Source organism: Bubalus kerabau, chromosome 1 (genome assembly GCF_029407905.1).
Source record: "Bubalus kerabau isolate K-KA32 ecotype Philippines breed swamp buffalo chromosome 1, PCC_UOA_SB_1v2, whole genome shotgun sequence".
Lineage (NCBI taxonomy): Eukaryota > Metazoa > Chordata > Mammalia > Artiodactyla > Bovidae > Bubalus > Bubalus kerabau.
Window position 1 is genome coordinate 189,390,284 of NC_073624.1, and position 11,612 is coordinate 189,401,895.

The 11,612-nt window shown below is 55.7% G+C and overlaps 1 protein-coding gene across 7 annotated transcripts; it reads right to left on the reverse strand.

Moving 5' to 3' along the window:
- Positions 1-6: 6 nt before the first annotated feature.
- On the reverse strand, positions 7-11,122 carry TLE6 (TLE family member 6, subcortical maternal complex member). 7 transcript variants are annotated; one of them, XM_055547380.1, is made up of 18 exons: positions 10,664-11,122; positions 10,027-10,148; positions 9,755-9,839; positions 9,168-9,241; positions 8,727-8,775; positions 6,930-6,971; positions 4,125-4,187; positions 3,740-4,034; positions 3,607-3,629; positions 3,267-3,327; positions 3,083-3,186; positions 2,955-2,992; positions 2,356-2,608; positions 2,015-2,265; positions 1,451-1,592; positions 891-1,041; positions 354-430; positions 7-182 (listed from the first exon to the last, which is right to left on the reverse strand). In XM_055547380.1, exons 3-18 carry the CDS (start codon positions 9,755-9,757, stop codon positions 78-80), a joined length of 1,731 nt encoding a protein of 576 aa, XP_055403355.1. In that variant the 5' UTR covers positions 9,758-9,839; positions 10,027-10,148; positions 10,664-11,122; the 3' UTR covers positions 7-77. The 7 variants fall into 7 exon arrangements, with proteins under 7 accessions (XP_055403355.1, XP_055403359.1, XP_055403362.1 ...); XM_055547384.1 differs by lacking the exon at positions 10,664-11,122 and adding an exon at positions 10,411-10,498; XM_055547387.1 differs by lacking the exon at positions 10,664-11,122 and adding an exon at positions 10,411-10,425 and having other exon boundaries at positions 10,027-10,085.
- Positions 11,123-11,612: the final 490 nt, after the last annotated feature.

The following is an 11,612-nucleotide window of genomic DNA, read 5'->3' on the forward strand; positions in this document are numbered from 1 at the left end:
GACCAGTGCTTTTTCCAATTGCTTTATTACACATGACAAATCACTCATCGTGAGAGCCCACCCACCCCGGCAAGCCCTCAGTATGTGAGCTGGTACACCGAGGCGTGGTCCCTGGACCCTGTGACGATCAGGTGGTTGCTGGGGGACACGTCACAGCACATGACAGAGGATCTCTCGGGCACCTGGGAGGGTTGGGGGGCAGAGCGAGGGACTCACCCATTCTTGTTCTTAACATCTGCCCATCCATTCAAACGTGGTTCCTTTTGGTGGGGGGCCTCTGCATTTGGACTCCTAGACCTGGCCCCTCGGCACCCAGAACACACATGCGCCACCCTCCTGCCCTACCCTTGTACCTGGACCGCCAGGGTCCCCGTGGGCATGCTGAAGATGCTAACCAGGTTGTCTGTTCCCACACTCACCCACCACTGGCCTGGGAAGAGGCAGAGGGGGGCCCAATCACAGAGCTGGCAGCTGAGGACTGGACCCCTGGGGATCTGGGAACTGGAGCCCCTCACACCTCCCAGAGTGAGCCCCTGCAGATAGCATCTCTCAGGGGAGTTCCTGCTGATGAAGGGCATGGTCAGGGGGGTTGGTCAGGAAGGGTCAGAAAGGGCTGAGAAGGAGACTTTCCTGGTGGTCCAGGGGTTAACACTCCATGCTCCCAATGCAGGGGCCCCAGGTTTGATCCCTGGTCAGGGAACTAGATCCCACATGCTGCAGCTAAAGATCCTTTATGCTGCAACTAAGACCCAGTGCAGTCAAATACATAAATATTAAAAAAAGAGAAGAAAGGGCTGGGTGGAGTGGGTCTGAGTGAGGAAGCGCCCTGTGGGAGGCCGAGGACCGCTGGGGCCCACGGGGGACTCCCCGGTCCCTTCCTGGCCACTCACCCACAGGGGAGAACTTGAGTCCAAGGATGGTGCCGTCCTTACACCCCACCATGCGCTTCTGGCCCCCAAGGCTGGGCTGCAGCCACTGCTGGCCATTGGCCGTGCCCACTAGCACCCAGTCCTCATGGGGGCTGGGGGACAGGCTCATTATCTGGGGAGAAGACAGCAAGGAAAACATTGGTCAGGTCCTAGCCAGGTCAAGAGGTGGCAGGAGCCCAGGAACCCACCCTGGGGGCCTGACCACCTGCCCGCTTCCTGGCTGGGAGGCACCAACAAGCAACTTCACATTTCCGGCCTAGGTTGGCTCATCTACAAAATGAGTGTGGTTCTCTCTACCTTACCAGGTTATCACAGAGACTCAGAATATGATCCCTTGATACAGAGTACCAAAGCATCCAATGTTATCTGGGCAATGGAGGGGGATGTAGCTAAGCAACCCTGTCTTCACAGCATCACGGAGACTTGAGGTACCACTCCCCCTGCCCTTCCCCCAGCATCAACCTCCTTCAGTCCCAGGCCCAGCTGCTACTGACCAAGCAGGACCCATCCCAGCTGCACACCTGAGATTCAAACTGGTATTCTTGGGGCTCCCCAGTGGCTCTCAGATCCCAGCACCGCAGGGAGGCATCCAGACCCCCCGTCCAGACGTGCTGGTCTTTAACAGCAATGCTCTTGGCACCGTTCGGATGTCCCGGCAGGTCCCTGGCCCAGGAGAGGCATAGGGTGGGAGGTCAGAGCTCAGACTTTAAGCTCTGCACCCCCGGGGACACCCAATCACACTCCCCAGGGGTGAGTCTAAGCCCCAGGGGACCATGCCTGGGGATATCTGTGCTCCTAGCATTGAGTGGGTGGGGGCTGGGATGCTGCTCAGCACCCCACAGGGCCTGGCACAGCTCCCCAACTGGGAATTATGTTGCCCAATCACATCGGGGTGACAGATGGGGAAACCAAGGCAGACAGGAAGTCCCACAACGGGGCTTCAAACAAACAGCCCAGCCATGACATGAACCCAGGTCTTCAACTCTCCAATGTAAGAGTTCCCAAAGGAGAGGGGCTTTCGCCTTGAAACTGCTGGGTTCCTGCTCAGGGGCTGAGACAGGAAGAGGCTCTCCCCTGGGCCACACCTGACCACACTCCAGTCCCGCAGGTCCCAGATCCTGACGCTGCCGTTGGTGAAGCCAGCAAAAGCCAGGTTGTCCTCGGGGCTGGCAGCCAGGGTCTGGCAGGTGAGGCCCGCGCAGGGCAGTTCGGCTCTCACGTGCAGGGAAGGCGCCGTCAGGTCCCACAGGCTCACACCAGCCAGGTTGTGGCCGCCCGTGAGCAGGGTTGTGCTGTTTGAAAACAGCAGGCAGGTGCGCAGGTAGGCCCCTGGTGTCTGGGGTGGGCAGAGTCTGAAGTGAGCTTCCTCCCCTGCAGGGGGTAGGGCACTCCCAGTTCCCCACAAGCCCCACCCCAGAGCCCTCACCTCTACTCTCAAGAAGCTCTCTGGAAACCTGGCCTTCATCACCTGGCCCACCAGGCTCCACACCTTGACGCCACCCCTGCTGCAGGTGAAGGCGTGCCGGGTGAAGCTGCTGACAGCCGTGGCCAGCACGGGCTCCCCATGTTCTAGTCTCCGCATCTTCTCCACTCTGTGTGGAACAGCCAGCTTCCTGGACTGCCAAGGCAAGGCATCAGGCCTATTCCATGTGTTTTCAAAGTCCTCGAAGTCCCAGCATCTTGAGAGAGTAGGCCTCAGAATCAGCAGCCTGCCTGAGAGCTTCTCTGCCTGGAGTAGGGCACCCAGCAAGCCCCAAAAGGGCTTCCTTCCTTTTCAGGTTTATGGATGCTCTCAAGCCTCATTTCTCCAGCACACTCTACATCCCCCAAGGTCCTACACACATTCCTCCAGGTATTCTCTCTTGTAATGGAACACTGCTCCCCTCTGCCCAGAATGCTTTGTCCTATCCCAAACTCCCATTCATCCTTCAAGACCCTAAGCATTTTGCCCCTTCCTCCAGGAAGTCTTCTCATCCCTACATCTGGGCTTCCCTAGCCTCAGACCACAGGTTGGGACATACTTACATGGGCTTCAGAAATTGATAGGTCTTCCTGGAAAGCTCCTGTGGGTGGATGAGGTCACACCTGAGCCACATCCCCCTCCTGTCTTGACCACCTCCCCCCTAGCTTTTGTGTGGAGTGCAAGGTCTTACCTGGGCCATGTGGGAGAGCATCTCCTGTCCTACAGCACCCAGGCTTGGGCTTCCCTCTCGGGAACCCTCAGAGGAGCTGGGGGAGGGCGTGGGTGGGAGGAAAACTGGGCAGAGACAAGACTGAATCAGTGGCAAGCATGCCCCCTCCCTCCCAGGGCAGACTGCCCTTCTCCCCCTGGATTACCCAGAGTGTCCTTGGGAAGCATTTTCACTCCCAAGTATCGTGGTCCTGGCTCCTGGCTCTCCTGCCCATGGGAATTGGGGAAATCAGTTCAGACCAAAGATGTGCCAGGGTTAGTCTGAGAAGCAGAACATGGTGGGAGGGTCCAGGCAGTGTAGATAAGATGCTCTAGCTGCCAGAAGTCCCATCCTTCCATTGAGGCCGAGCTGCAGGTATTCTCTGAGGGTCTCCAAGGGGTAAGGGGGTGGGCAGGCCAATCCCACAGGCACCCAGAGGTCCCTACCAGGGAGCCCAGTCAAGACAAAGCCCACTCCTCTGGGTACTGAGGACTCCAGTTACTTACATGGCCTGGCACCTGGTCTGTCGCTAGGATGACAGGAAGGGATAAGGGAGAGAAGGCAGGGCAACCAAGATCAACAGATGCTGCCTCTCCACGTGGCCTGAGCCCCCGTCCCCTCACCCCCAGGGAGGCTCACTCCTGTGTCTTGAGCGTTCTCCCTGGTCCTGGGTCCCAGCAAAAATCTCCCAGAGCTGCTCCGTCAGAATATCCTGTGAAAACTGGGGCTCCGAGTCCCAGCACAGCTGCGTGTCTCGCTGGTGGACTGTGTCACTGTCCACTCTGGGGGATTGCTGGAACCAGTCGGATGACCTCATGACCAGGACGTCTTCGAAGTCTAGATCCTGGAGACTGGACGTCTGTGGGGGCGTGGCCCCTGGGTGCTGGGGGTCCTGGCTGGGTTGCTCACTGCGGGAGGCCTGGCTCCCCTGGTTCTGGAAGTGCAGGGTCGTGGGTGAGGGACACAAGGATGCAGCCTTTGCCCCGAGCCCATCCCCACCCTCCTGGAGGACCCAGGAACCTACCTCCCCCAGCTGGAAGCCTAGGGATTGGCTGCAGGTCTCCATCATCTGTAGGAAGTTTTCTGCCTGGAGGGGAGAAGGTCATCCCATTAAAGCTTCATTAGAGGACAGCCCTGGGGGACCTCCCTGGTGGTCCAGTGGCTAAGAGTCCACACTACCAATGCAAGGGGCCTGGGGTCAATCCCTGGTCAGGGAACTAGATCCCACATGCCTCAACTAAGACTTGGTACAGTCAAATAAATAAAAAGAACCAAGGGCAGCAGCTCCTACAATGTTCCTGGCCTCCAGCCGAGGACACAAACCATCCAAGACAGGAAGCACCCCTACAGTACTGCCAGGAATTCGCTGTGGAGACCCACCTTCTCGGGCTGATAAAAGGCTCTGTGAGAATGTGCATATATGCAGCTATATTTAGCCCAGGAAGACTAAATATAGTGATATTAAGAATGTTCTAGACCTGCCTGCTAAGGTTGAGTCCTTGACATGTGGCACTTGATTGCCAACTAAAATGTAAATAGCCACATGTCTCCCATGTCTACTGCAGAGGAGGACACGGGTTTGGTCTTTGGCCTGTGGCTTTGGAGGCAGTGCCCATGGGCTTTACCAATGCACATGCCTCTTCTCCGTGGTGGATACCAAGATACTGTTTGGCCCAGGGTGAATTCCGAAATCCTGGGGACATGTTCTGATTCACAGAAAGAAATAACTGCTAAGGAATGTTGGGTGGGTGCTGACCGTGGCTCTTAGTTCTGTTGAATGGGCACCACTGAGGTTCCCATTCTGCAGATGAGAAAACGAGGCTCAGAGCCCCAAAGTCAATTTCCCAAAGTCAGGATATGCGGTGGCTGGGCTGTGTTTACCTGTCCCCACTCGCAGCCTAGTCCCATTTCCTGCCTGTCACTGGGGCGGACAGGATTGGGGAGGGAGAGGCTGGGGTGAGGACCCCCTCCCGGGGCCCTCCGTAGCTCCAGGCGGCTGCTTCCTAGGGCAGCCAGAGATGGATTCCCCAGCTGGGCCTCCCAGCAGCACAAGGCCCAGGGGAGCCTTCCCCAATTCGCCCTGGCTCGTTAATGCGCAATTTACTGGCACTTTAATGCACTCAGCATGAAAAGTGCTGCTCCCTCCTGCCTGCGAGCTGGCCCTCCCTGGGGAGAGCTGTGTGCAGGCAGGCTGGGGAGCACGGGCCCTGCTGCTGCTGCTCGGGATTTTAAATGCACATGGGGGAAGCTGGTAGAGGAGGAACTGAAAACAGGAGAGGGAGTGGTGGTCTGTGCAGAACCAGGAGTAAGCATTACCTGGGGCTCTCTGTGGGGGGAGAGGTGCTTGGTGGAGACCCTCTGGGATCCTCCTCAGACCCTTCAATGCTCAGCACCTGCTATGAATTTCCTCCTCCAAACACATCCTCACTCTGCCTGTTTCTCACCACCAAACCTTCCCAGTGATTGGCCTCCCACACCTGGATAGTCCTAACTGGACCCCAACTCCTGTGCCTCCTCCCCGCAGCAGGCACCAGAGGGTGCTGGTGAGCATCTGAGTCAGGGCCCGCCCCCTCCTCTGCCCACAGCCCTCTAGGGCTCCCACCTTCCCGAGAGCAAAAACCCAAGTCCTCCTGCAGCCCACAAGGCCCTGCACAACCTGCCCCATCCCCTCCCTCCCTCCTCTCCTTCCTCTTCCCCCCGGCTCCCTCTGCTCCAGCCACAGGGCCCTCCTGGTTGTTCCCTCAACACGCGAGGGCCAGGCACAGTCCTGCCGCAGGGCCTTTGCACAGGCTGTGCCTCTGCCAGGGCTACTCCTCATTCAGATACCTATCCTCCTGCCTCCTCTGATCTCCTTCAAGAATTTGCTCAAATGCCAGTCTTCCCTGACCACCCTGAATTGTAACCCACTGCCACCTTGGTACCCCCCTCCCTCCACATCCCCTTGGGGCTGCTTAATTCCACCTCCCACCATGCCCAGTCCTCACCATCTGACACTTCTGTTTACCAAGTTCCTCTCACCCCAAGGGCAGCGGTTTGTCTGTGTTCTCTTTTGCTATTTCCCTGGCGCCTACAACCGTACTTGGCAAGGAGGTGATGGATAAATATCTGTTGAATGAATAACCGTGTTCTGCTTGCTTCCTGGCCCCTCCTCCTCCACCCCGCTCTACTCTGGATCTGTCTTTCCCTGTTCCCTGAGCTTCTCACCCCAGGCTCTGCTAAGTCGCAGACACGGCCCTGGCCCTCCGCCAGTCACATGTGGCACAGGCGGAAAAGTCCTGCCAGTGCCCAGGAGAAAGGAGCCAGGTGGCGGGAGGACAGGCGGGGTGGAAGCTGTGCTTCAGCCTGGGCAAGGCGCCCCATGTGGGAGGAGGGGAGGCCTGGTGCAGGCCTGCTCTCCCCTACCATTGTGAGCCAGGCCGTTGAGAACCTCAGATACATGGAGACTGCATTCAGCTGTGCCTGGCACATAACGGCCCCTTCCTAGCAGAAGTAACTGACCTGTGTAGTGCTGACGGGCCCCTGGCCTTCTCCAGCCCCATAGGGATTGGGAGCAGGCCCAGAAAGAGAGGCACAGGATCGGAGATACACTCCTGAGATGTGGGGCTACCTCATATCCTGGGGTTCCACTTCAGGCCTCACCCCCTCTATCTGCAGCCCTCCCACCTCCCAGGGGGCAGGGGGAAGCCCAAGTCTTCCCCTGCAGCCTGCTGGGGCCTGCACCACCTGCCCTGTCCCTCCCTGCCCTCCTCTCTTCCCTCTCTCCCCCTTTCTCCTGCAATGCAAGGAGGGCAGCCCTCCCTTGACACCCAAGCTCCCATCACTCATTCACCTGCTTGAGATGCTCCTGGATCCCCTGCTGGATTTTCAGGACCTGCAAAGACACCAGCAATCACATGAGGAGGCAGTCGACAGACGTGAGCAAGAGTGCAAGACTTAATGTTGTGCGGCCCTCTCCCCAGTTGTGTGACCCTGGACAAGTTGTGATACCTCTCTGGTCTCTGCTCTCATCAAGTGGGGTACGGCCAACCATACTCAGAGTGGGAGGTAATTAGGGAGACCCCTGGCTGTTATGCTCTCAAACTGTGGTTCTGAAGAAGACTCTTGAGAGTCCCTTGTACTGCAAGGAGATCAAACCAATCCATACCAAAGGAAATCAACCCTGAATATTCATTGGAAGGACTGATGCTGAAACTGAAGCTACAATACTTTGGCCACCTCATGCGAAGAGCCAACTCATTGGAAAAGATTCTGGCACCAGGAAAGGTTGAGGGCAGGAGAAGTGGGCAACAGAGGATGAGATGGTTGGATGGCATCACCACTTAGTGGACATGAGTTTGAGCAAGCTCCAGAGATAGTGGAGGACGGGGAAGCCTGGCATGCTGCAGTCCATGGTGTCACAAAGAGTCAGACACGACTGAGCGACTGAACAACAACTGACTGTCATTCTAGATATGAAGAGAAGGCCAAAGGGGGCTGTGACCTGCCCTGTCCCCTCCCTGCCCTCTCTGCCTCCCTCTTTCCCCCTCACTCACTTCTCCAGCCACACGGGCCTCCTCACTGTTCCTCCAACACCAGGCACAGTCCTTCCCCAGGGCCTCTGCACAAGCTATACTTGCTGCCTGCAACAACCTTCCCTGTTCTCTCTAGAGTGACAGAAACTCCTTATCTTTGATGTCTCGCTGAGCACGTCACTTCCTCCAAAAAGCCCTTCCTGACTACCTGAGCTCAAAACCCTGACTCATTTTCACCCCTTCACCTTCTATTTTCTTTTAAGCACTTACATTTTTGTGACATCTTGCTTCTCTAGTTACATATTTGTCTCCCTCCTCCCCCTAGAGCTGCTTTGTCCAATGAGGGTACCACCAGTCAAATAAGGCTCTTTAACTTTAAATCAATAAAAATTCAGCTCCTTACAGGAGCACAGTAGCCACGTGGGGCTGGTGGGTGCCATACCGGACCCTGTTGATAGAGAACATTCCTAACATCGTGGAAAGTTCCAGAAGACAGCACACACTGGAATACAAACTGCTGAAGGGCAGGGACTCTAGTCATATGCTATATATTCCTAACCAACTGTGGCCTGAAGAAACATCTCCCTAATTTAAATATGGAATTGCTTGTTTTCACAGCAAGGTTTTTATTAATTAAGAAAAACTCACATGGGTTTCCCTGGTGGTTCAGCGGTAAGGAATCCGCCTGCCAGTGCAGGAGACATGGGTTCAGTTCCTGGCCAGGGAAGATCCCACATGCCTCAGAGCATCTGAGCCCAGGTGCCACAGCTCTGAGCCTGTGCTCTAGAGCCTGAAAGCCACAACTACTGAGTCCTGTGCTCTGCAATGAGAAGCTCTCAACCCTAACTAGAGAGTAGCCCCCACTTGCCACAACTAAAGAAAGCCTGAGAGCAGCAACAAAGACCCAGCATAGCCAAAAAAATAAAAATAAAAGTGTCTATGACTGAATTCCATTTAAAAGAAGAAAAACACACGAAGCTGGGGCTCAGTGGGTTCTTTGCATTGCCTAAAGCAAGCAAAGTAGAGGCGGTGTCCCCTAACCCGGATTATGAGACTAAACACAACAGCCTTTCCAGGTGGCTCCAGACGGGCTGACAGGTGGGGGCGGGGCTCACCAAGCCGTAAGCGAGGTCCACCTGCGTCGCCAAGTGAGTGGGGAACCTGCTGGGGAAGACAGACCTGCTGGAAGTGGAGGCCTCAAGACCCTTCCCCAGAATGTGCCCTGCCCTCAGTCCCCCAGCAGGGCAGTTCCATTAAGGGAGCTAGTCCCTTCCACGTGCCACACTGAAGGTAGCATCAAGACGAACATGATTTTAATGCAGTATTTTATAAAATATAATTGTGAGCAAATTCACACTGAACCACACACAGTCAAAAACTGAAATGAAAGCCAGGATTGGTATTACTGGTTTTCCTTTTCTTCTGCTTCACCCTCCCACATGATTGCTGCCCACACTGGTCCTGCATTTTGGGCCATGGAGACAAAGTTGGGGTTCTTTCCCTCTATGGGACTTCCGGCCACAGCGGTGCCTCTAGCCCCCGGGGATTGTCCTCACCTGGGGAAATGCTGCTTGAGTCGATCCAGGGCTTCCTGATAGTTCCGGGCTGGAAGGTTGGCCTCAGGATGCGCCTGGAGAAGTCAAAGTGGGGGATGAATAAAACCCACAGACTGCCAGCATACTTGCTGTCAGGTCATCAGCCCCAAAGAGGGCAGGGTGGGACCTCCTGAGACCTGAAAGTCATTTGCCCTCTCTCTGTTATTATTTAAGTGCCCACACAGTATCTTCCATCTTGATTCTTGGCCTAAAGTTGAAAATATTTACTTTCTAGCCTGTTATGGAAGCTTGCCGGCCCCTGGCCTAAACTGTTAGAAGTGGTTTTCTCTGGGAAGTAATGGGGTTGAGGGCAGGAAAGGGGAAGGGACTTGTAAAATATTAACTGAATAGATGATGTAGCCAGGTGTTTATCACCTGGGTGATAAAATGTTTAATTTTAAAACGAAAGTGCCTTAAAGTATGATGACTTAGTATCTCCAGCTTAAAGGCCTGACCACCCAGCCCATGTCTCTCCCTTAGGAGCAGGAGAGACAGACTTGAGCTGAGCTGCTGCCTCCTCGCCCCTCCCCTCAGGGGTAATGCCTCACCATGTTTTGAGGGTGCCCGTGGGGGCTAAGATGACCCCAAGAGGTCACTCTTCAGGCTTCAGTAACAAGGACTTTAGCCAGGACTCTAAAATTAACAAGGAGATGACAGATCTTGAGCGCAGAAGGCTGATCAGCAACAGAGACACAACTAGCCCCACCCCACCCTTGGCCCACCTTGATCTTCCCTCCAGGACTGAGTCCTGGGCCTCCAATCCCCTCCCTAACTGCCAGCATCCCACTGCATTCTCTACATCCGATGTTCATTCATTCACCTCTCTCTGGGGCTTCCAGCTGTGCTGATTCCTGGTGGGGAGCCTCCTGGGGCTTCACTCTATGAGGTGGGGCAGAGGGTATGGTGCCAAAGATATACACTTCCTTCTAGGAGCAGTCAGGGCTTGAGGAACCCCAGAGAAAGATATCAAAGCTCAAATTTAGTTTTGAGACAATTTCCTAAAGCACCGGAGAACATCATTTGGAAAGGGGTTTTGAAGGATGAATAAGAGTTGGCTAGGTGAATGAGAAATTTCTCAGAAAGAAAGAGACCTAATCAGTTCTGCGGCACTAAACTTCTTTACTTCTGCCCCTCAGCACCCTTCCAACCTTCTCCCCAGCCCAGGGACCCTGGGGTCTGCCAAGAGATCCAAAGGCCTACCCACCTCTTTTAGGATTGTGGCCCAGAAGGAAGCCGCCAGGGTCGGCCAAGTTCAGGCGGACAGGAAGCACCCCCCTCCCCGGAGGCCAATTGACCCATCGGGCCCCGCCCCGCCCCGCCCCGCCCCCGCCCCTGCCCGCCCCGGCCCCGCCGCCACTTGCACCACGAAGCCGGTCAATGAACTAGCAGCAGCTGCACGTGGGATCGGGCTCCGCAGGCGGCCGCCGGCGGCGCTGACCAATCGTAAGGGCGCTTACCCACGTGTGCCGCGACTCCTATCTCTGATTGGTCGGCTCTCCCCAGCCGCGGGACGGGCTGTCAATCAGCGGGCCCAGCGCCTGCGCTTAACCCTTGCGGTCCCGAGGCGGGGAAGGGCAGCATGCAGAGTTGTAAGCAATTTGGGGTTCCGGCAGAGATGAGGATATTTAGTTAAGGCAAGGGGTTTGGGGTCACAAGGTGCAGCTTGAGGAGAGACTGGGAGGTGTGTATTCTTGTTTTGTGAGAAGCCTCGTCAATTTTTCGTCCTGCCCTGGAGCGGCTCCTGGCTGAGGGTGGGGCGGGGAATAGAAGCACTCTCACTCCGATCCTTAGATATGGACTAAGCACCTTCTCCTCAGTATTAAATAACGTGCAGTGCAAACGAAGCTTCGGTCCCCTTTCTTGGGGAAAATTCAAAGACTCCCTTTTATCCAGCCTACTAGGAGGCAAGCCTGGGGCTGTGCATTTTATCAGCGAATTTTCCCAGCAACCCTCCAAGCCCGGGGATTGAGGCTCTGAGAAATCTGAGAACCAAAGGCAGGAGCTGCGAAGGCCTTGGAACTAGTACCCTTTTCCAGGTTCAAGGCCAAGCGGGCAAGCCTAGTTCTACTCTAAGGTTGGGGGTGACCTCAGAGATAAGGGTGGGGTGTGTGTGGAGAGGTTCAGGGGTCCTGTTTTTGGTGTGAAATGGCCTGCTTGAGATGGGAAGTGGCCAGTGCAGAGTGTGGGAGTGAGAAGCCAAGTTCGTACCCTCCCCAGAACCTTCGCCCTGGCTGTTCCCTCCTGGGCTGTCCCCCCGGCTGGATACTTCACCTTCAACTCTAGCTCAGAGGTCACCAGTTCAGGAAGGCATCTGTGCCCCGGACACAGTTCTTATTTTTCTCCAAATCTGGTTTATATTGAAGCTAATCTTGTAATCTCCGTAGCCCTAAACCCTGCTGTGTTCAA